This window comes from Corvus moneduloides, chromosome 2, assembly GCF_009650955.1.
Source record: "Corvus moneduloides isolate bCorMon1 chromosome 2, bCorMon1.pri, whole genome shotgun sequence".
Taxonomy (NCBI): Eukaryota; Metazoa; Chordata; class Aves; order Passeriformes; family Corvidae; genus Corvus; species Corvus moneduloides.
The window spans coordinates 33,526,609-33,551,539 of NC_045477.1; the positions used below are offsets into that span (position 1 = coordinate 33,526,609).

At 36.3% G+C, this 24,931-nt stretch overlaps 2 protein-coding genes across 2 annotated transcripts in view; both read right to left on the bottom strand.

Moving 5' to 3' along the window:
• The window catches only part of TENM4 (teneurin transmembrane protein 4), a 1,563,960-nt gene that overhangs the window by 1,400,153 nt on the left and 138,876 nt on the right, over positions 1 to 24,931 (bottom strand). The gene's annotated exons all lie outside the window — the stretch shown is intronic.
• LOC116439855 (taste receptor type 2 member 40-like) lies at positions 22,607 to 23,572 on the bottom strand. Its single transcript, XM_032099895.1, has one exon. It carries the CDS (start codon positions 23,570 to 23,572, stop codon positions 22,607 to 22,609), a length of 966 nt encoding a protein of 321 aa, XP_031955786.1.

Sequence of the window (24,931 nt, forward strand, 5' to 3'; positions counted from 1 at the left end):
CAATTTTTCATTAAAAAAATGCCTGTGAAACTGGCATTTTCAATGAGGAAAGTATCTGAAGTTCTGTTTATTAAGCCAACTGAAATATTTTTGGATTGGTAAATAAATAGACTAAGTAGATATGTACCAGTAGCATGGTCTACTGATCTGAAACTCAAGATGAGGTAATCAGTAGAGTAAAGATAATGTTTTTTTCTAATGCTTAAAATAGATGAAGAGTGGAGAGGGAAAATTGTCTTATATCTTTGAATGATTTGCTTGGCTAAACTCTCTGAAGAAGGCACAACAACTAGTTCTGTACTTCCATGCTTCTTCTTTGTCTTCTTTCTACACCAGCTCCAGAAATCAGAAAAAAGCCTTGTAACCTGTAGAGAACATCACACCTGGAAATTTTACCTAGGCTTTTCTACATCTATAACTATCATGTATTGCCCATACTTTCTTAGAATGTCACTTTGAAGCATAAAACCAAAGAGAAAATACTTTATGGGATGGTTAAGGGAGCTTTGCTAATCCATCATGGACAGACTCAGGCTCTTTCTGCTGCTGTCCCAAGTCTTCTGGGTGGCAGCCACATCTAGAAACAATGCCTACAACAATGTGATGCTTGAACCAATTAACTTCCTTTGCAAGGTAAATTAGACCAAACACAGTTTCCCACTAAGATATCTATACTGTATTTATGAGGCTGAACTGGATCCATCTGCAGGGGAAAACAGGCTCTTGTGTAAGCATTGGCTTAAATAAATATGTATTCCTCTGTTTTAAACCACTAATTTCTGGTGAGAGAAGCCTGAGAACAAAGACGTTTTGCCATGGAGACAATGGTATCCACCAGAAATTTTATACATAGACCCCTGGAAGAACCTTTCTGAGTGTTTTTTCCATCCAGCAAAAAACATCAACTGTGCCCATACCACCACCAAGCCTGGCTACCCAGCACACTGGACAGTGAAGAACACACTAGAGCATGATATATGCTGTCCTTGGAGACCCCACCAGGTACAAAATATCACAGCTGTAAGTGCCTGGCAGATATACAAAGCCTTCTTTACCCCTGCTTTAATGTTTCTTAAAGATTCTTTATTACCTCCTGGTTCAAGGTTATTGTTAATTGCCATGCAATTAGCACAATAGCTTCTGGTTAGCTTGAAATGCAGGCAGAAAAAGATCACATCTGCCTGAAGTTGCTGGGCACAGTCACACCTGGGAAGAAAGGAAGCTGTCCTACAGTCAACACCATTCATGTTTTCTCCCATCAGCATACAACTCCAGCATGCCATGGAAGACACACTTTCCATAGAAGTATTGAATCCCAGAGGGGTTTGGCTTGGAAAAGATCATCTCATTCCAACACACCTGCTGTGGGCAGGGATGTCATCCACTAGACCAGGTTGCTCAAAACTCCATCCAACCTGTCCTTGAACACTTCTGGGGATGGGGCATCCATAGCTTCTCTGGGCAACCTGTTCCGGAGCCCCACCAGCCTTACGGTGAAGAATTTCTTTCTAACATCCAATCTAAACCTACGGTCTTTCAGTTTAAAACTGTTTCACTTTGCCTTTCACTATTTTCCTTTGAAAAAAGTCACTCTTTTTTACAAGACCCCTTTTACTCTTTCAGCCTACTCTTCATCCTTCACTCCTTTGCCAAACCTTTCCCTGCAGCAAATGGTAATGAGTAGTGTCTAATGAGTTGCGTGATAATCATCAGGAGAGGAGGTGATAGAGGCTTGTCATGTCATGAGGCCACAGCTGCAAAATATTCTTCTATCAAGTGAACAAAGTGAACAAAGTATCAAGTGAACAAAGAGATGTGGGAGGTGAGTCTACCCCACATTTGGTAATCTTTGAGCAATAGAAGACTAAAGCCTTGTTGACAGCTCAGCAACCTGCTCTTGTCTTAGCATTTTTTTTCAGTAAACCAGTTATTTACCATGTTTGTACAGGCAGATTAGTTGTTTTTTCTTGATAATAAATACACAAAATAACACTGCCTCATCAATCTGGCTAAGTTTCCTCATCCTGCTTTCTGTTCCACAATGACCTTTTCATGCTGACTGAATAATGTGTCCCTTACATGATTTGTAACAGATATAGATTGCTTACCTTCCCTTTCTGCTTGATGACATACTGATTAATAGCACCATGAGAACTAGCTCCTTGTGATCAATTAATCACCTGTCATAATTGTTCGGTAGCTAAATAATTATTAATTTTGGGTTCTTGTGATAGTGAAGGTTGACAATGTTAGAAAGGAGAACATACTCCCTCTGCTTCGCTGGGGACCTGAGTCTAAAAACCTTGTAGAAATAGATATGTGTCAAGGCATTTATCCTTCTGTACTTTGGATTGTAATAACTCCTTTCGGGGAATATATCAAAGTATTCACTAAATGTCAGCTGCTGAGGGAACTTGATAATGGAAAAGCAATGCCTTTCTTGGGCACATATTAAAGGTTTGAAGGCTGGGCCAGATAACCTGAGCTCTGTTCATGAATAGTAGGATTCATGAGTAAAATTATTCATCTTCACTTACTATTTAACGACCTATGTGCAGAGAATTAAATAGATTTATTATCTTCTGCTAGTTATCAGTGAATGTAGATACATATTTGAAAACCTAACTCCTCAGAGGTAACAAAGGTGAAGTAGGCCTTCACAGAGCCCCCTACTTCAACACTAAGTTCTTGGAATACAGGGGATGTCACCTGAGAGTAAGGAGGACTCAGTGACTCCCCTTTTTTCCCTCTAGATCTACAGTTTGAGTTGTCACTGGAGAGCATGTTAGGGAGTTTATAACAAAGGAAAATTCTCGTTCGGCATCATTGTAAACCTAAGTGCTCACAAGACAACAGTGAAACACAGTATTAATGAATGGAGAAACATGGCATGGGACTTTGCCACATTTTTCTAACTCTTAAAATCCAGACCTCTATAAAAGTGTATAGTACTATGTAGATATAATGATATCTCACAAAACAACACCACACCTGAAAGGGTAAATCCCCCTAAATTATTTCTACACAGAGAAATTTCACATTTCAGGGTTTCCTTCAGAACTTGAAAAAGTAAAAACTACTTCTCTATTCTTCTGATCCACTTTAAAAACCTCAAACAAACCTAAACACAAACCCAAAAAATTATCTAATAGGAAAAGCCATTACACCATGCATTCTTCCCTTCCTGTTTGAACACATATCCTAAGTACAGGGTTTGCAAGCAGACACATGTAGGGATTCCAAATAAGTAAGCATTGTGGTGATGCAGATTCTGCATATGGTATTCTTAGTCCTGACTGTTACTAGTCCTAATGGTATTCCAAAGGCATGATAAGCCTTTGAACTTTATGCATAGTAACATTACTGGAGAAAAAAAATTGTGATGAAATTTGTATATTTTGGGTTTGGTTTAGGCATTGATGTTGGACTAGAGTGTTGAGGGTATAGGAGGTAAACAACCTTTCTTGGTCTCGTTTCTCCCAATTAAAGGAAGTGCTAACTACATCTGAAAAATATACACAAAGGCACAATAGAAGAGAAGTAAAGCTCTCTGAAATTTTGGTAAATTGAGGTAAAGCTCTCCCATTTGTGAATGCTCTCTGAAATTTTGGATAGAAAGCGAAACATTCTTGGGCACATATAGCAACTTTTCCTTGCTTTTCTAAATTCCCAAGATTAATCTTCAATGTTGAAATTTCAAGTAAGGATTTAGTTATCCTAAAAATAACCATCTCTTTATATCTTCCTGCATTTGTACAGTTTTTCATATGAAAACTCAGAGGTCTGTGGTGGTATCTTAAATGAAATTGTAATGGCACAGTTGCATGAGCAATAATACTGATAGAAAAATCAAATGATGGAGCTCTTTGAATAGCCAGTCCAGTTGGGTAGGACTCTAGTTATACAAAACAGGTGCACTGGTTTCCATTCTCTTGAATAAGAAATTTTGGCTCTCAAGAACCTGAAAATGCAACATTAATGAATGCGACCAGAGAACAAATAATTTCTGCTCTGAAAACCTAAGAGATTATTATTATTATTATTATTATTATTATTATTTCAGTACAAGTATATAGTATAATAAATTATATAAGTAGGAAAATATCTGCTTTATGAGAAATGAGTAATGTTGTTAAACTATCCTCTCAAATGATAGCAGTTGATTTTGTATTTAATGATAACATTTGAATGTAAAAGCCACATGGAAGCCAAATATTTACATTACGTTGTTGTGGCTTCTTGAATAAACAACTGTTCTTAAAGACGAGCTTGAGGATTACATATATGCAGACAACAGGTTTTTCCAAAAATAGTTCAGCATGGTTAATAGTCTTTGACCAAAGAAGTTAATGACATGCTTTCCTAAAAGGTTAACTCCCACTAACTGTGGGTCTAGCTAGCTGAGATTTTCTTTTCTGTATTTTTTTTTTTTTGATAGATGACATTTCTATTACTACAAGTTACTACAGAACGGATTCCCTTGGAAAATATGAAACTAAAATCAAAATCATATCTAAAATTCCTCTTAACTTTCAGCAATCTCCAGATTCATTAAAGTTTAGACCAGCCTCTGAATTTTTTTACACCAGCTTCTTCCTTTTTTTCCTCTGAATTAACTATTTTCCTTTTCTCCCAGTTGTTTTCACCTATAAATTTACAGGAAAATATTGGTAGGTTAAGCTGAAACTATGCAAATGAGTTAGTAAATTAGACTGTATTTGCTGAGATAAGCTGTCAAAATAAAATTTTCCTACTGGTCTGCAGAATTTACAGAAGGAAGAGAAAAAGAAAGTGTGGGGGGGGAGAAATTAAATATTTTACAGAGAGTTTATATACAATCTTAAAATAAATGGTGGATTGTAAATCATGCTACTCCTCTTCATCTTCAAAATTGGCTTAATCGTTATTAAAAAGTAAACCAAAGCCAGCCTCAAATCCTGAGGATTTTAAGGGTTTTGGACCATGCAGAACATTGTAACTCTTAGACTTATGCTTGTTAGCAAGATTTTCCATATCTGATCTGACCTTTAACTCAGGTAACTTGGAAGAATTCATGGGGAGGGAAGGAAGATACTTAGAATAGTTGCAAGATTAATATCATCTACTCTTATAGATGCAGAAGTATCTTAAATATCACTTAATAAGATAGAGTAAAAGTTGATTTGTACCCTGAAAATGCTCCCTTTTGACCACTTTACTTCAAACATAAATCCCAACACTTGGAATAATAGTTAACTGTTCAGAAGAATTCAGAAGTGTGCTTAATTGCATGAAGTATCTGTAAATGTTTCACTCATGTTTTTTCAGTTCATGTCCTTTTTTTCTCTACTACGTATGATTCAATGGATAAGGTCATGATGCCAGATAAATTTCACCTCTTAAACTGTTTTTCAATATATATTAACAACTGATTATGATAATTGATACTGACTGTAATTTATATCGATTTTTTACAGGACAAGTTTTCCTGGGAAATATCTTCAGATCACCTTTTCTTACCAAACTGCTCTTCAGTGACCTGGTGCTGGTGGTATTTGGAGGTGCTGAAGTATGGGAATAACATGGTTCACTTAATCTAAACCATAGCAGTTTAATATGAAATTGGTTTATTGTATTTGCCATAATGGACCATCAATCACATGAAAGGAATTTTGAAACTCCTTCATTACTTCTGGCAGCTAATTTTTATAATTTTGTGGGTAATTCAGACATTTCTATAGCCTAGTCTTGGCAAACTGTTGGGATTTCACTTCAAGGTAGAATTATGCTATGCTGCCCATGCCATAGAGATAAAATCCTCCTAAACTTTTTCAGATAGTCGATGCAGTCAATTTTTTCTTTGTTAGTTTATTTGTCTATTGTTTCTTAGGATTTTTTCAGACTTTCTTGTTTGTACAATTTACTCTTCTGTATGAATGCTGATACTTCAACATTATCATAGTACCTGATGGTCACAATTTTTATTCTTAATAGGTATTTTGATAACTACTCCTGTGGCAACAGACAACTGGAAAATCTTTCTCTAGGTCAGAACTCAAATGACATTATGCCTGCAGGGTGAGGTTTACACTGAGAAGTAATACCTTTTAGTAGGCTAATAGATACATAGGGAAGAGACAAACCAGAACCTGTACACTCAAATCATTCCTCAGAGGACTGTGACTGTCACAATACCATGTGCCATTTGAAAAAAAATTCAGAGCTGCTTAGCAAAATGTATTATGCAGATATGTACATTAAGTTTTCAATACGGTCAGGGCAGAACCTGCAGAGTTAATTCTCTTGGGAAGACTTGTTCCCGCTGTTATTTACAGAGCTTGAGTTTTCTGCAGATCTTCTTGCCAATAAAAATATTTTCGCCTGAAAGCAAGCATAATGGCAGTAAACAAGGTTGGAAAGTACATTAAAAAAAGGGCTTAAACTTGTATTTACCCAGCATTAATGAATACCCAGGTGTTTTGAATCCTCTTTGCATTGCTAAATCAGTGCAGCAAATGACAGAGGACAAGAGGGAAAGATAAAAAGACATTTCTAAAAGAGTACATAAGACCTAATTGTCTCTCAACAGGAATAAGTGAACATTACTTAATACCTATATTTTGTATTGTTACAGCTTTACAACACTGTCTGGCCTGATACCACATTTTACCCTTTCTTGAGTCATATTTTAAACATTCCTGGAATTGGGTTGTAGCATGTAAGAAGTCCTACTTAAGATTTTCATGGCTAAAATGACAACTCCAGACACAAGAACAGTCTTAAGCACCTGTTTGGAACTCAGAGGGGTTGTATCCACTTGTGTTTAAATCTACACTCCCAAGCACTTTGAACAGGTTTCGCCCAACCCCAGAGACCTCGATCTTTCACAGACCCATAGTCACCTGGTCTTTCAACACATGCAAAGCACCATGCTTTTTACAGGACTGAATTGACACTCCTTTGGCATAAGTTTTGTGATTGATAATAAAAAAATGTGATGGATTATGTTTAAAAAAAAAAAGAGGCATCACAAAATGTTGTATTATCAAAGTCAGAGGAGGCATAAAAGTATAAAATACTATTTCATAGCTAAAAGTAACAGGTTTGTTTTCTTGGGTTTGGTTTTGGTACTGTGTTTTTTTTTAAGACATTATAGTTATATCTCTTAATTCATCTAGAATACCAGTGTTTTGATTTTGCCCAAAGAATTTAAAAGTAAACCAGGTCTTACTGGTTGATTACATAATGACTATGTGTTAAAACCTCAATGTAAATTATCTCATTTGTGCAGGTATTATCATCTAACACCAATATTCAATATTTTGTACTACTGATTTACTGAGATGCGTCTGGCAGTCTGGATTATCTGAAGGAAAAACTACATAATAAAACTTTTAAACTTTGTTATATAAATGCTGCATAATAACAGGTGGGCTATGCTCTCACCCTCAGTTTGTTTAGCTTGATTATTGCCTCCTCAAGTCAGTCAACTAGAAGTCAATGTTAACATTTCAGAAATAATGAATGAACTGGTGACAATATATAGAAGTAAAGCAGACTCCAGTGGAGTTGTACACAAGAGGCTGACAGGCTGTCAGAACCTGTCAGATTTGCACTTCAGACAAATAAAGAGCATTTAGAGATAGCTTTATAAGGAGTTAGTTCATCTCAAAGGGAATAGATGGTATCACAACTGCTCTGAGAATTCACCACAAATCCATGCATCAAATAAGTGCATATGAAGCTTTATTATATCTGAGCCTTCCGGTGGAGTCAATTGAATAACCCAGTCTAGCTAGGCTTTGGGTTTGGATGAGGGCTAGCTGGCTGCCATTCAACCTAGGTAAGCATAGATAAGTATAGATGTAGACATAGGATATATCCATATGGGGTACATTGGTGGCTGGGGGGGAGGCACTAGGAGAGCAACTGGAGATTGCCTTTCTCTCACTTTGAGCTCAAAGCCTGTGACTACCACTTAGAAAACAGAGGGCTAACCCCAAGGCCATGGACACCAATGGAAATTTTTCATTGTCTTCTTTTATGGATTTAAGCAGACTCCAAAATTACAATCTTTTCTATGAGTATTTTATTTCATCCAAAACCACTTTTCACTAAAAAGTCTAAAAAGAGAGAAGTAACGTTGGTTGGGGTTTGGAAGCCACTTGAGTATTGCTAGAAGAGACTGTTTTGTTTAGCAAACAAGAGGCAAAATGGAGCTATATTTCTTCTTTGTAGTTATATCAATGGGATAAACAATACAGAATTAGATGAGTTATGTGACATGAAAAACTGATGTAAGAACAAATGTAAATAAATACAGATTGAAAGTCAGATAGTCTAAACATTGGAAGACTGTGGTTTTAGAACAGGATTCCAATCACTGTATTAGAAGTAAAAATAAATCTAGCAAGGTTTAAAATGGAACTCATTTATCTTATATGGAGCATGGTCCAGACTGAAGTGGTGAGGAATAGGACCCTGACTAATTAATTTCTCATCAGGCCTCTTTTTCTAAATTATATCCTCTTAAAACTAAAAAGGTAGAGAGAAGCACTCCCTCCCTGTCCATCCTGTGAATAAATTGTAGATGTCTCCTACACATTGAGGTGAGAGAGAAAAATACTGCCTATGAGTGTCTCCTGAGAGATCCCAAAGTGATGGTCACATCAATTCCCATGGTCTGAATTCAGTTTCTTTTCCATTTAGAAGAGAACCAACAGGATGAAAGCTCAAAACCCCAAATTTGGTGAAGTTACAAAGGTATTTTAATTACTCTGGGGTTTTTTTTCAGTCCAAAGTGGATATACTCTAGGGAAGGGGAGGAGTAGTAAGGAGGAAAGACAACAGGATAAGAGGATAGACATGTTGTAACATTAGACGTGCTTTGTACAGCAACAGCACGAAGGTTATAAATCTGCAGTGCTACTCTACTGTAAGACAGACTATGTGTAACCTGCACATACAGCTCCTCTATGACTGCCAAACTTTTCTACTGTTAGATTGAAATCAATCCAAATAGCTTCCTTCTGCTTTCACTGTCCTAGTTATGCCACACTGCAGCAGGGCTTGGCTGTTATTGTGCATACCCTGTTGTACGTGAAGGATTTATGCAAATAACTAGAAAAGGCTGTTAGCAGTTGCTTTGAGATAAGCTTTCTTTTTGGTCACAATGATAAGATTAAAAAGATTATGGCCACAACACATTGCTATAAAATATCCTGATCTTTCACTGGCAGCTGAAATTGCTGCACCTGGACAAATGAGGCATAGTAACTTTTACTCACTATAAAAAGAAGGAAACTAAAAGACAGCCCCTCCTCCCCCCAAAAGCTACAACAATGAAATGGAAGGAAATTGCAGCCAGTGACGTTTGGTTATTCTCCCAGTTTAAAGCTTTGCCTTGCCATGATCACATTGGATTCAATCAATTCATTCAATAGATCAATGTTTTCTGGGTTTAAACATGGTGATTACATCTTACATGTATATATGTGAAATATGTCAGTTTCACAACAAACAGAAAATAGAAATCATATCTAATAATATTTTATAGACCAGGTGAATATATCATGTTACTTAAAAGTTTTTAGTTGATGTTGTCTCCTAAGGAGTAAAAAAGACTGGAGTGGAGTGCTTCTTTTGACCCACAGAGCGGGTGAAAAGAAGAAATATAATTTTTAATTACAGCATCAAGTACTGAGCCTCCAAAACAATTTTTTCATTGTTGTCTAGTAATGCTTTGCAGCAAAATCTTAGTCCAAGACCTTGACATGACCCATGATGAACAATGAGGTGTGTGACTTTTTTGGACTACCTTCAGGGCTGAGCTGCATGGTTTTTAATTGGGTCAAGGCAGACTTATAACAGACTTTAAAGTCTTTTCTATTTTGTTCTTATTGCCATGATAGTGGCTCAGTTTGATAACACAATTTCAGAGCATTATCATGTAAGTAGCTTTCATATTAAATTAGTGAAATATAACAGCAGGATAAGAAAACTAATGCATGTTAGACATCTCGTACAATAAGCTTCTGCATCTTTTCACCACAAAACGACATCTGTGACCTTTCTATTCCCTTTTCAGTATGATCAGTCAGTATGAAAAGCTCTGCTCTATGGTTAAAAATAGATCACCCCACCTATTAAATGTTGTTCAGCAGAACATGCTTGTCTGCCTTGAAAGCCAAAGAAAGAAGGTAACAGTATGGAATTATATAGGCAAATATATTTTTGTGTTCATATTTTCTGTATTAGCTTGATAAAAATCTGTGACAAGGACAGGAAAATAATTAACTATGGTACTCAGGTACCCCAAATATCTTCCTCCTTGTCCAGAGAAACAATATCCAATGTACTCTAAGCATGCAGGTATTGAAGCCTGATGATAGAGCTGACTTGAAAATTAACCCATTCAGGGAAGGGTCAAATCTCCTTCCTTTGCATGATGAACAAGCTACCTCAAAAAAGGATTCAGCTTTCTCACTTGCCTCTAAGTACATACACTTTTATTTTACAAATGCCATACTATTTTATTTATTTCGTTAATAACTCATTTTATAACTATGCCTGCATAGTTCTTCATCCTCCATAATTCTCAACGAAACTGTTTGCAGTTATGAAAGTTTTTCACCTACAAATGAGAACATTTCTCAAGGAGGGACACCTCTTTAGGTGCTGACAATATAACTTTATTGCTTATTTTATCAATTGGTTACTAAAATAATAATCTATTACAGTGTTTGCTGAATATTTTTATCACTAGCCATCTTCCAAGGATTTGTCTTTATGTTTAATTTCTGATTCAGAGTGTATGGCTTGGAGTTTGGCTAAAGGCTGTTAGACTGTTGGCTGCTGTGATTTGTCACAGTCTCAGCAGTTTGTATAGAGCTGTTTACAAAGAATATTAGTGATATTAATTGAACATGTATGATATGCTCCCAAGTGTGAAAATAATGGTATTTTATAAATAAAACTATGGCTTTGTTGGTAACAGTCTTACAATGAAGAAAAACATCTTAGTCTCTGAAGTTAATGGCAAAAATAACACTTCTCAATGTCAGGAGTTTTGTCAAATTGTTTTCCTGTGTTGAATATGGTTAGTAAAAAATGACCTTATTTTGAAGATTGGTCACATTGCACAGAAATTGGAAAAGGAAGAGTAACTGTCAAATCTAGGTGTAAGCCACATGACAAGTACAGCAATAAAATAAATAATGATAATAGTAATAATATTTTAAAAGCTATCTGTTATGCACCATGAAAAAGAAGGGAACTGAGAGTTTTGTAAGTCGGTTTTGATTCACACAGAACTGAATATTTGTACTTTACCCACCACTACCTGCTTTCTGTTCCTTTACCTTTAAAGGCTTATGCCCAGTGCTGTTGAACAGCTGTGGGTGCTGATGGTATAATCCCAGCATACTGTGTTTCAGCTTCATTTTCCAAACAAATCAAGCAGGAGCAGCAGCACTGCATTGGTTTGATAGGCCTGAGCACATCTAGAATATGTTAACTGGAGAGTAGATGCTCTCTATCTTGGCAGAATCTGTCTCTATCCTGAGGACTCCATTCAAAAGTAGAGTAGAACTATGGTTCCCTTTTTTACAGACAGAAAAATAAACCATGAAAAAGATTTTAAAATTCTTCTACTGCCAGCAGAAAATATATCACTGGATGATGATTTAGATAGATATAACCACAAAAAATAGAGATCAGCATCAAAGAGAGTTGTACACAGTCCACAGAAATATGAGAAGTGTGTGACAATGGCGCACTAAAATTCCATGCCTTACCATTTTTCCTCTTTGAGATATATTGGCCTCCTTTTCAAATGATAGGTACAACCACTAAACCCCTGGTACCAATCTCGATGGTGGGCAGAGCCGCAAACCTTAAATCATGTGAATGATACCAAAAGCACATGTTTAATCCTTGGAGAGCAGTGTTTCTCTACACAGATATTATTTAAATTTGTCTCTCAAAATTTGGGAATGAAGGAATTAACTTGGGGGATAATACACAAATATATTTGATGCCTTGATCCCCAAATCTCATAATGAGCTATGACAGTTTTCTTGTGATGTTGCTGAGAGAGCCTGAATTTTTGAAGATATAACCTGACTGTTATGTATTTGTCTTGCTCTGTTTACACTGAACTAAAAGAAGGAAAAGTACAGATCAGGAATGGGTTTTATAATAAACCCTTTACAACAGAGATATTTCTTTGATTTTCCTCCTTGGAGGACCTGGCAAATAAAGAACCATATTAGGACATAGTACACAGATTTATGTAGCTTCTGAAGCTAAGCAGTAGTTTTGCCTTGTGACTCTCATGTACAGGGAGAGCAGCCATAATTTAATGGATTAAATTTGAGTTTAAGAGATTGGAAGATCCAGTCTGTTGAATGAACCAGCCCCTCAATAATAATGTGAGGTTTTGGTGGAGGCTAAAGACTCTGAACCTCAGTGACCTGGCTTATCTGTACAACATGGAAAGCGAAGTTGTTATCTGAAAACACAACAGGTGTATGAGGCACTAGGAAATATAAATTATTAATAAAACTGGGCTTGGTCAGAGATTTTCCATATCATATCTTTCTTCCCCCTCCTGTATTTGAATATATGACAGTTGAATTTAATGAGGGGGAAAAAAAAACAAAATCAAAACCAACAAATTTCTTGTAGAGCATATATATATATTTTTTAACTTCTTGATAGTTTGAATTTTTTTTTTAACCTGATAGATAAATAGGAGTTCAGGACTTCCACGGGGAGTTGCTACTTAAGTACCTGTCCTTCTGGTTTATTTTATTTTGCATTTTCACAATAATATCTTTCAATTAGCATCCCTACTTTCCCACTCTGTCTTTAGGCTGCTTTGTTGCAACTATAAGTTTTCATGAACCTTCTGTTCCCCAACATTCTCTCTTGGCTTTTGTATTCACACTTGAGTTTGTTCAGAGACTTTGCTTGTAGATGACTTTAGCAGTTATAATTAAGAGTAATTCCACAATATCAGCAATAAGGAGGATTCTCATTTACCTTACAGTAATAAGCCTCATCAGATTTTATGTATCCCTAGTACAGTGCTTTTCTTCTGGTCTCTGCTAAACACCAACATTTTGCAGGCTCATGGAAAATTTTACCCTGTGTTTGCTGAAAAAAAGCCTATGTCTTGACTAAAGTCTTAACTTCTCTTTCAGTAATAATAATTTTTGAGGAGTAACAGATATAATCCAGCTGCATGCTTTCTAGAATTACTGGAGAGATTGGGCCCCAAAAAACAAAAAAGTAATTCAGATGGAAAGAAAGAAGATTGTTGTGTCCTTTTGTGCCCACAAATTTATTAACATCACTGTCATTTTCTTACCCTATGTAACCATACTAGTGCAAAACTTCCCATACCTCCACTGAATGAAAAACAACCAAAAAAAGCTACACCATAGTAAAAAAGGAACGGATGTTGCTCGCCTGGAAAGAAATTTCCTGTGTGCACTACTAATCTGGTGACTCTGTAGGATCGTACCATGCATGTTGTGTTTGACTCTGGAGAACAAGAACTTGTTTCTCAGAGACTAGGAGCTGGAATGGTGACTGGAGTTTCCATCAGTGTATCAGGCTATAAAAACAAATTAGTCTGTTCGTTTGTGTAGCACTTGGAGCAGAATTTCACTAAAGAGCACCTGTATCGAAAGTAAAACCTCATGTTGAGTTATAGCTTAGTTGAAAAGAGCTCAGATGGTAGTTAATCCATCACACCTTAATGCACTTTTCTCCAGGGGGTAAGTTACACTTACAGATAAAATGAGGATGTTGTTCCTAGTCTAATTTTGTTTTTCTTCACTTCCCAGTGACTGCATCTTATTGAGCTTCTCTCTACCAGTTTAGAGATCCTTTACATACCAGAGAACTTTTCCCTATGTAGGACATAGTGACTTTCTTTTTGATAAGATTCTTACCCTCAGTTGCTTAGCTCTTTCAGTCTCCTACAGGAATGTTCTACTGAAATTTTCCTCAAGTTTAATTAGTCAACTGCATTTTTGAACCTTTCCTCTCCCTGGTTCTTCCACCCCAAAATAATTCCACAAAAAGTTGGATATCTTCAGAGCCCAACAGAAGTCATCAGAGAACCGTGGGGAAAAGGAATGTACCCCTACCAGTCTTAGGCACCATCATTCCATCTGCTTACTGCTTTCTTATCTCAGTTTTCCTGTCTTTAGACATCCAAAATTTCTCTTATGGAAAAGAGATGATGGAAGGGAAACATCACAGGGTTTTTACTTTTTTTTCTTTAAGTTTCGATTTTCTTGCACAAGTTTCTATTAAAAATTTGACTTATACAGCAAATTTGGCCTGAGATATATACCTGCTATATAGTATGGGGTTTATTTAAATAATATAGGGTTTATTCATGCTTTTTTTTTTAAGCTGTCTGATGTATGTAGAAAATACTCAAAATAAGATTCTCACTCAAGGGTCTTTGGGGATTCTGTTGAAAGGCAAGAAAATCAATTTTTTATATAGCATTGTTTCAGGCATGGTTTGAAGCATGCACTTATTTATCATTAAATCAGGTTCTATGAAATGTAGACAAACAAAATAAAAATGGGAAATTAAATATTCTACATTTGTACAGCAAATCCTATGTACTATTTCAAACAAATTTAGAGTGGCAAATAAAAACCTTTTTATTCCTGCAGGACAATGAAGCATAGAGATGATTGATGTATCATCAGAAGCTCCACAGATGAACTAATCTGAGGTGCACCTAAAGTATGAGTCCCTCTTCCCCTATTTACAGTGCCTTTTTACAGAACCTACTAAACTTTGTAAGGATCACAGTCAACTTAATTTCTTTTAAGTTCAGTCAGGAAAGAAGTTATTCCATAGAACTGTTTGTTGAATAATGTATTTGGATGGAGATTGTTCAATCAGCTCTATGAAAGTACAATGCTTGCAACTGCATGCGAATATATGTTGTAAGAAGCTCAAGTACTAGAAGTAGTTCATGGGCTCTTCACAGCAAGCAATCACTTATCAAGCCACATGACAGCAAGGTGTATGATCACAACATCAGTTCAATGGAAAAAGTGGTTTTCTGAAGAAATCATGACAGCTGGCTTGTAGATAACTGTACTGCTTTTGCTGTCAACTTTTAAATAATAGGCTATAATACAAAAAAAAACCCTACCAAAAGCTCTTGTAGGAAAAGTGTCTTGAGTGAACTGTTTGATTTCTAATATTTCAATATGAGATTTAACAATTTAACCCTTGAAAACTCAAGAGCCTGCTCAGCTGAAAGATAAAAGAGACAAGAGACTTCATCACGAAACTAAGATATAGAATCATATTTATCTAATGCCTCAGAAGTAAGTGAGGAAAATATACTGCATATTCAGAAATTTTAAAATTTTTGTACTTTGTGTCCATGTCTTCAAAGTATGAGTATATAAGAACATGGTCAGTTCCAAAGGTTTTCCTACTTTTTGTGTTTGCATTAATCTGTATCAAGTTCTTCTTAGAATTTACCCCTCAAAATAAGCAAGGAATTTTCTGTGTTATAACAACTTAGAGGAAGATATGAAACATTGAATCAATGTTTTGTTTTAAATTTTTTATAAACTGAGTAAAGTGTATTCAAAGAAGAAGCAGTGATCCCCAAAGACAGTGCAGGCAATCTTGGTGATTTAGCTGCACCAGTTGAATAACTGCAGTCAAATAAAACTAGAAACATAGGAGGAAAGGGAAAAAGACAGAAACTGAATTATATTTACATGCATATGTGTCCTGGAGTTGCCAGAGTTGCCAGATTTCTATCTCCTCCTTCTGGTAAGTTTGAGGACAGAGATAATTAACTGATTACATTAAAATGGAATGATGAAAGGGAAGTACATCCCAATATTGTCCAACGGAATGATATGGAGAGTTGAAAAACCTCAGCATCTATCACCCTGATGTCTGTGAGAGGATTCATTGCTGAAGTTCAAAAAAAAAGCTAAAATAAGCCAAAGTATAGTGAGAAGAAATAACAAAAGAGACCACCAGCGCTCTGAGGGGTGATCTGAGAATCATCCAAAGGTTCCTAGAAGTATAGTGAGAAGAAATAACAAAAGAGACCACCAGCACTCTGAGGGGTGATCTGAGAATCATCCAAAGGTTCCTAGTTTTGGCCAGAACAGCAGTTTGGAGCTAGAGAACTTCATACAGTGAAGATGTTCAAAGAGAAGGTTGACCAAAGACTGTTAAGCATCACACCCCTTAACTTGGTAATGCATACAGGCTTTTTTCTATAGTCAGCAAGAAAAGCAAGGCATTTCTGAAAGCTTCCACAGGGCCAGCCTGATATTTTCACCTTTCCCACTGACTTTGTAAAGCAAATCAAGTCATCTCCATGATGAGATGCAGCAGGCCAAGGGACTGGGAAGGAGAAGTTTGGGTTGACTCATCACACACATCTAATGAAACTTCACCTTCCCAGTCTCTTGCCATATTGCCTACAAATATTATGAGCTTTTACATAGGTGTTCACCCAGTTTCAAACCCAATACCAAGTCTGAGCTGTCACTGACTTTCCAAAAGCTGAATTCTCTTTTGACAGAATGTGCTTTGGAGCTGGATTTTGAAATAATCACAGACTGACTGTAGTAAGAGCCAAAAGACAGGAGAGCTAAGATTTCAGCTCTTACAGCATCAGAGAATAGAAGCCAAGAGATATTATATCTCAGGGTAACCTTTTCCAGGGGGTATTTTTGGGAAAATTTCTCCCTATTCCTGCCTGAGTAGAGCCATGGCACAAGAAAAATGAACAAGCTCACTCAGTTGTAAAAAACAATGAAAAAGGAGACTGGCTGCAGCTGTCATCCAAACATGACTTTAGAATGATGAAGTTTTTATATTATGTCTTTTCTCCTTTTGTATTGAATTTAGCTGAGAGATAGGTATTATTTATTCAACAGGTACAGATATATTTCTCTACATGTGCAATAACACTACTTCAGATTCCCCAAGAAAGCTATGGATATCTCAAGCAAGAGATACGCATATTATCTCTGTGACTGTTGAAACTCAAATTATACCTACATGTTATGTGAGGGGTCTGAACCTCTGTTGGTTGAACACCCGTATGAGGCTCATACTGTGTTTCTTATGATTTATCAAATGAGGTCAACAAATACCTACTCGTAGCTCTTGTCATACATCTTTCTTGGAGAGGATTGAGAAGTTCCTCAGAAAAAAAAAAAAAGCTGATTTCGTTCTGTTCTGGTGGTGAGAATAAATTGCCATAGACAGACTTCTGTTGTCTTCTTTAAGAGAATGAGCAAGTCTATAAATACATACTTTCTTTCTGATGTTCCTCAGGATGCAAATATTTCAAATAATTTTAGTTCTAAATGTAAAATTTATACATGCAGTGTTTGAACGCAGTGTTTTCCACTTTGCTGTTTGCATACGTGCAGCTACATTCTATTTCTTCTTTTTGCTACTTATCTTAATCTTAAGCAATGAAAATATTTGGATGGTCATCTCTACTCTGGAAGGGACACAAACAGTGTAAACACAGAAATGAACAAGAATGTTTGAGGGACTGATGGGTGAGGATTAAAACTAAACAGAGGAAGGGAAAAGTAAAGACTTTAAGAACTATCTTAAAGGAGAGAGAGAAAATGAGAAAGAAAATAGAAAGCAGTCTGTAAAGGAAAAAGGGATCCTCACTGGGGTGAGAGAAAGCAAATGACAGGGAAAGGACAACAAAGCAGAACTGACTGAAGTGGGATTTGAAAGGGAAGATTCACATATCTCAGGGTCTCAGCATGTCAGATTTTGTTTGCTGGGTTTTTTTAGTTTTTTAAATGTCTTCACAAGGAAAGGGAGAAATTTTATTTGCAATTTTATCACAAAAGGAAAAGTATGAGTCTTCCAAAACCAATAAGGTGCCGTGAAATGTGTGTTTATTATAATAAAGTAAATATGTGAATGAACCCATCTTGATTTCATTAGTATATATTTGCAATAACAGCAGCAGTAGGTGTAAAAACAGTGGAGATTTTTAGAGGAAGTGGCAAGAAATGTGAGTGATAAATGAAGAACTATTTTTTTTCTAAAAAGGAAAAAGAAAAAGAAATACTCGAAAGAGAGGGGAAAAAATAAAAGATATAAAACCAGAAAAAATGAAATTCAAATATGACACTGGGGGAGGGGGTGGATGAAGATAAAAAATAGAATAAAATTACCTACCAATCATATTTTTAAATTTATGAGTTGCATCATCCATCTTAATCTCATCACAATGTCACATCTGAGTGCCTAAAGGCCAGAAAGGGTTTAATTTCACCCCTCCCCCCCAATAGGTAGTTAAGAGATTATGACATCAAGTCATTATTCCTGTTTATCACTTTGCCTCTGCTTTTGCTGTGGCAGCAAAAGAACTGTTTTGCAGTGGAGCATTCAGTGCATGGATCCCAGTTCAGCAATATCAGCTTTGGAAGGCTGCTTTGTCACCCGTTTGTTTATCTGTTTGTTTATCTGTTTGTTTACCTGTACTGGGAAAAGAGACCAGCCAAAGCAAATCTCATGGATCTGTGAGACTTCTCCTCACTTTCCTCTCCTCTCAAAAGCCCAATTAAATCCCACTGTAGCCACTACCCATACTACTGCTCTGTTTTCTGATGATAAAATATCCCTGTCCTTTCACACACAGATAGGCTGAATACCAGAGAAGGGATATGGCCTCTCAATGTGGAGAGTTCTAGCAATGACAAGTTCTAGCAATGACAAACCCTCTGACCACTGAAAAGCTTATGAGCATCAGGAACTCTGGTTTTAAGAGGTCCCATGCTCTTCTCTGATATAATTGATATTATGATTACTTTGTCCAATGTAAAGTTTGAGTCATTGCAAAAACATAGATATTGGGAAGGAGAAATGGCACTTTAAAAATAATGTCTTAAAAGTAATATTAACATGAACCTAATTTATATTTTTAATATTTACAGTATTCAAAGCTATTTTCACATAAATTTAGAAACAAAATTATTTTTATTTGGTCTTTATTTTTTTCAATAAACCTTAAGACCCGTGTCTCTATGAAGGGTTTGTCTGACAGATTTATATTGAACATTATTTATGGACCTAACTAAGCTACAATGACCTCCCACACAGATTTCCTCAAATGAGGAACAAACAGGAAAAGAAATATTGAGGGGAAGAGGGATTAGCCTTCAGAAGTATTTTGTAACATTGGAGAAACTGTCCTTGTGATATTAATGAAATGAAGGCTGGGTATTATGATAGGAAAGACAATAAATAAACAGAGATAAAAGTAATCCCAGGTTAGAGTCCTATTATAAACTTTTACAGGAGGAAAAACTTTTCTCCAGACCTTGCAGAAAGGTGCAAAGTTGTATTTCAAGAAAAGATAGGTACAGTGTGGTATTTTCATTGACACTTTTTTTACTTTTGAAATTACCCAAAATTATTCAGAATAAATTAGCACCATTGTGCTGTCAGATGTAAGGAAGGTGAAAAGCTTCCTGATTACCACTAGAAAACCAGCAAAAGTGAAGATTGGAGTTTTAGTGGCATTTATAGGAGCATTTGTTCTGGGATCCATGGAGCTGGCAGTGCTCACTTGTGTACCTTGCAGAGAAATAATTACATCATGGAGAACAGCAAACTCTCAGAAAGGGCAAGGAAGACTGCATGGCTAGCAGAGGAGAGACATTATGTTAGACATAGCAGAGCTCATATCCACCACCCCGCTAATGATTTGGTCGGGTAGAGCCTCTGACCAATGCAGGCAAAAGGAAAGATGTGACGAATCAGGCAAGCAGTTGAAACACAGAATGTCTGTGGTAGTTCTTTCTGATTCACATACAGAAAGACTGGTAGAGAGAAATTTGCCAGCTTCATACACATGCTACTGAGATTGCAATCAAAAGTCCCTTAATATCTGCACAGCAAAATACTGCTTTTCCAGGAAACAGAAGTGTGATGAATTCTGACCTGGCAAGCACAATGGCACTCAAAAAAAAAAAAAAAAAAAAAAAAAAAAAAAAAAAAAAAAAAAAAAAAGTTGAAGAAGACAAGGTTTGGTTTTCATGCAGCCAGTATGAACAACTGCACTAATACTAATCACCATTTTTCATTATACTTGCGAAGATTTTGGTGCTGGCACAGTTTTTGGCCTCATACAAACTGCAGACAGTATTTTCCAACTCATGTTGCCCCTGTTTCATGTAACTTGAAAAGTTCCAGGGGAAATTTATTGATGGATTCAGTCTTATTTTCAATCATCATATAAATACTTCTTAGACAATGAAATCTCAACTATGTTATTTTTGTGATTTTTTGGGGCACAAATAGTAATTGCCAAAACATTCATCAGCTTTATTGATCTGCTTTCTAGAAAACTAGATGTAGTAAAAATTTTACTGCAATTTTGTGAATGACATTTTTTGTAAAATAATAATGAGAAAACTTTTTTAAATGTACCTGAAAGGGAAGGCTAGCTCTGAAGAGAAAACAGAAGATTATTTTAGTGTGGGATAGGATGAAATCCAAAGAGCCGGGTAGGATCAAATGACAAATAAGAATCTGTATATACTGTGGAAGAAGTCATGAAAATAAATTGAAGCTTGAGGGAAGGATGGAATGGAAAACGACAAAACTAATAATTTATTTACCAATCCAGTCATTTAAAATTCTAATTTATGTACCCATCTATCTCACTCTATGCTGAGTGTAACAAAACTTTCATCAATACAATATAAAGACATCAAGTCCTTGAGCTTTGTCCTCCCCCTCCCCTGGAAGCACTGGAAGATATTTTATTAATGATTACTCCTGCCTCAGATCTCCCTCTCCTGAAGGTGAGGAGGCAGTGAAGAAGCTGAGCAAGGGCTGTTATTATCATCTTTGGCTCTGATTCCTTTACTTCAGACTCTCTCTAGAAAAAGGTTTGGAAATACCTGAAGAGAAATGAGCTCACTGGGGAAATTATCAGCTTCAAAAACCCAAATATCACCACCAACCACACCATAATAAAAAAGTCTGAAACAAGCTCATTTCTTTCAGGACACTTTCTTTTCATGATGTTGCCAGCTGGAAGAGTTATTGATGTACAGCTGCTCTAACCTTGGTCTGTGTTGTCAGGGCATGCAGCTGTAGAGCAGAGCAGAGTGCTGCTGTGACATGTGCATGATGGTTCCCTCGAGGGACTTTTGTTTCTCTCTTGATTCAGCACCACAGCACTGGACACCATGGAAGCCTTATTTTTACAGTACATTGTGCTGTGCCTCCAAATACTGTGTTTGTGAGATTAATGACCCTCCCTTCTGCTCTGAACTCACAGTTTACACATGCTAATAATCATATCACTTCATGTCACGCAGGCATCCTTTTGTGTGTCCTATTATAATATATTTCATTCTCAAAAGTATTTTAAGATATCAATTAAAACCTATCAATTATATTCACTCTTTATCTAATATTGTTAGACAGTGATTTCCAAAGCATTTTATAAACTTGTTACTCTGGTGTTTCAAAAACTGAGGCCACTACACTCCAATAATAAGTCTGCTCATTGATTTTCTAGGTGGGACTGAAACTCTCACCCCAGTAATTTATAATCTGGCATTATCTAAACTCCTGAAGAGAAATGTACAGCATAAAAATACTTGAGATGAGCTGAGAACTTTAGAATAGATTTATCAAACACATTATTTGATAAAACACAACAGGTCTTCTTGAATATATTTCACCAACCTCAAGTGAAACTTCATAGTAACATAAAATATTAAAAGAGAACAGCCTTAGAAACAACTCCCAGCTGCTCAGAGCAATAGCAAATCATGACAATAAAGGTAAATCTATGATCAGAATGGTCAACTCAACAAGAGTGAGATTTTCTACAGGTAGTTCTATGTACCTACATCTCTTTACATTGTAATCACCACCTTGGTAATGCACTTTCAAGAAAACGAAACAAATAAGCATAACACATATTTCAAACAGAAGTATCCATTTTTAAATAGGTATTTAACCACTACATTGTTACAGACATACCGGAATCCTAACACAAATAAACCTCGTTCAGAATGTAATTTGATTATATTAATTGGCTGTATGTTTCCAAATCTTAATGTTCCCTCAGGTTATAATTCTGATAGGTTTTCCAGTTTCAAAGAATTTTCTTTTTCTATGTAACACTAGCTATGACTTGCACATGTTTTTAGTCAAATTTTAATCTTCTCAGGTGAAAAATCCTTTAGCCAAGAGCTGGTATTTGTGAGTTCTGTACATTCTTGTCTGTTTTAGTCCCATTTTCTTCCATTCAAGCAGGTCATAAAAATTTCAGCCTTAAACTGATAATCTAAAATCACAAAGCAACCTGAAACTGATTTATTTTTTAAGTACATTGCTTTCATTCAGTACATTTTTATTCTCACTCTATATAAAGTAGCATGGAAGGAGCTGGACTGGTGCACAAGTAAGGCAAAAATGCATGTTAGTTCAGATGCTCTGAAATGTTAAGGAGGACTAGTCACAGAAGGCTCTGGAAGATGAAAGTTACCAGTTAAGAAAAAAGACAGTGAAACAATACATAAGAGTCTTGATTTCAGATCTCTTACTGGAGAGTATTTCTCTCAAGCCTGGGGCTTGGAGGCTTATCTTCCAAATGGCACTTAAAATGCAGGCAAAAGTTCCTAAATGCCAGTTTCAGTTTTGAATTGACTATTATCAGGATAATTGAGTGCATAGAAGGATATGCCCCAGCTACAACTAAGGATATTGCAACTTTCACAACATCTTTACTTTCAGATGTCGACAGTATCAACAGAATTTGAGCTACAAAACTGGAAATATACAGGATTAAGAAAGAAATAATGGATTTAATAGCAGTTAGGTGAACATCTATCATAGCATCCCTGAAAGAATCTGTGTAACATTGCATTGTCTTTCTGTGTTTCCACAGAGAAGTAATTATCAGAGCTGATGTTACCACAGAGAGTACTAGAGGGAAAAAGCAACCTACAAAGTAAAGAACCAGCAAGTAGAGATATGAACTATCCCAGTTCGTGATATGAACTGTGCTATTTTCTCTGCAGTTCCCTGTTGAGCTGCATAGGTAAGTGCTGGGTGTAATCCATAGCAAAGGAAGAGAAGTCATAGAAGAGATCACCAGCGATCCAAGAAGAAGCCATGGGATCATCCCAGCTATTCTGTGCTTGATTTTCAGCAGCAGCCAGTGGGTGACTTTGATTATTTTTACACAGTAGAGTACATAGAGCCATGTACTGAACCACAAGCTGGCATGGTTCACAAACATCCACACAGCACCAAAGTCTTTGTACACCGACTCCAACTTAAGCACATCTGCAAAGTAGAGACTGTGGATGTGCATCAGGACAGTCACCTGCAAGATGAATCTTGATGTGCTCAGAAAGATCAGGATCATGTCAGCAGAAGAAATTTTTTTGCTTTTGATCCAGTTAATGATATTAACAGTTGTAATAAATCCATTTCCAATAAATCCAACAACAACTTCAATAGCTACAATGCTTATTGAAATTATAAGAACTGGTGGCAACATCTTGCTGCTTTGGTCACTTCTGCCTGATTAGCCTGTGTAGCTGTGCAGGAAGTTGAACAGTTCTGATGGTACCTGACTAGTTCCAGCTCCTGCCTGTTCACCTTATATTTAGGAACAGAAAGATATCTGCAAATGATAGTGGATCTGGAAATGATAGTGAGGAATTATTGATGTTCTTCCTGAATGTGCAAATCAGAGAAAGATTTAATGATTAACCTTTAACATGCATAAGATTTGCCTATGCTTTTCCTTAGGGATGTGAGATAGCCAGCTGTATTAACCTACACATCTTGTGTCCAATTGTTTATATTCTTGTCTCGAGTGACAGAAAGCTCTGTGGCTCTCTGGTAACAGCAGTACCTGACAATGTGGAAGGCAATGCACCATGAAACCCAACAGAAGCAGCAGCATATGTCAGGAGACAAAGAGGTCTTATATTGTAACTAGTATCTTTCAGGCTGTGTTGAAGGTCTATAAAATATAACTAGACCAATCAAATGCAACTGCTTTAATATGTAGAAAATTATACAGCCTCCAGCCCTATCCTAGAGAAGCACTCCAGACAATAAAGTTGTATTTATCCGAGGATTATTGCTACCTTTAGGTGACCACTTCTTAGTGGTCCACCTAAAAGAACACTAATAAAAACCCCACCTTCTGCAGCTGTTTGACTATCTCAGCTTCTATCTCACCCACATGCCACAGAGCTTGTTAGTCTAGACAGTGAATTTAGACCTGTTCTGCATTATAAATTGAAAATGTGTCCTCCATCTTCATCCATGACTTTGGCTGATACTGTAGTGAGCACAGTCCAGAACAGTGGTGGGCCCCACTAATCTGCATCCTGCATTAGTGCTTATTTATAAAGAAATATGTCTGGTTTAGAGAACAATGTGTCCTCACCTTCTCAATTCCAGACCCATGAATCCAACCGATGAATATAACATTGGCAAATTTATATTGTCTATATATTTTCTTGAAATAGAGAAATATGAAATACAATGATGAGTTTGACAACAGGGTGAGAAGCAACTGAGATAATTTGGCCACTGCAAAAAAGTCTGTAATTTTTTTGACAGTAAAATATTTACTGGTTTTGTGGGAAAGTTGGTAGTTGTTTCTGGAGTCCATTTCTTAACAGAGTAAAATATTTCAAAATAAAAGATAGACCGAGCTTCTAATCTGGACATGGTAAGAACTGTCAATTGGATTTACTTCTTATCATTATTTTCATGCTTCAAGTTTTTTGTTGAGTTACTAAGAAGACAATAAGTAATAGTTATTCATTAACCTATTGAAATGAAAAGCTATGAAGATTTAAAATCTTCATAGTTTTTTTTTTTCTGTCAGTAGTTCATT

What these genes read in the sequence shown, in the direction of transcription:
- LOC116439855 (XM_032099895.1), bottom strand. Translation starts at nt 23,572, where the DNA reads ATGTTGCCACCAGTTCTTATAATTTCAATAAGCATTGTAGCTATTGAA.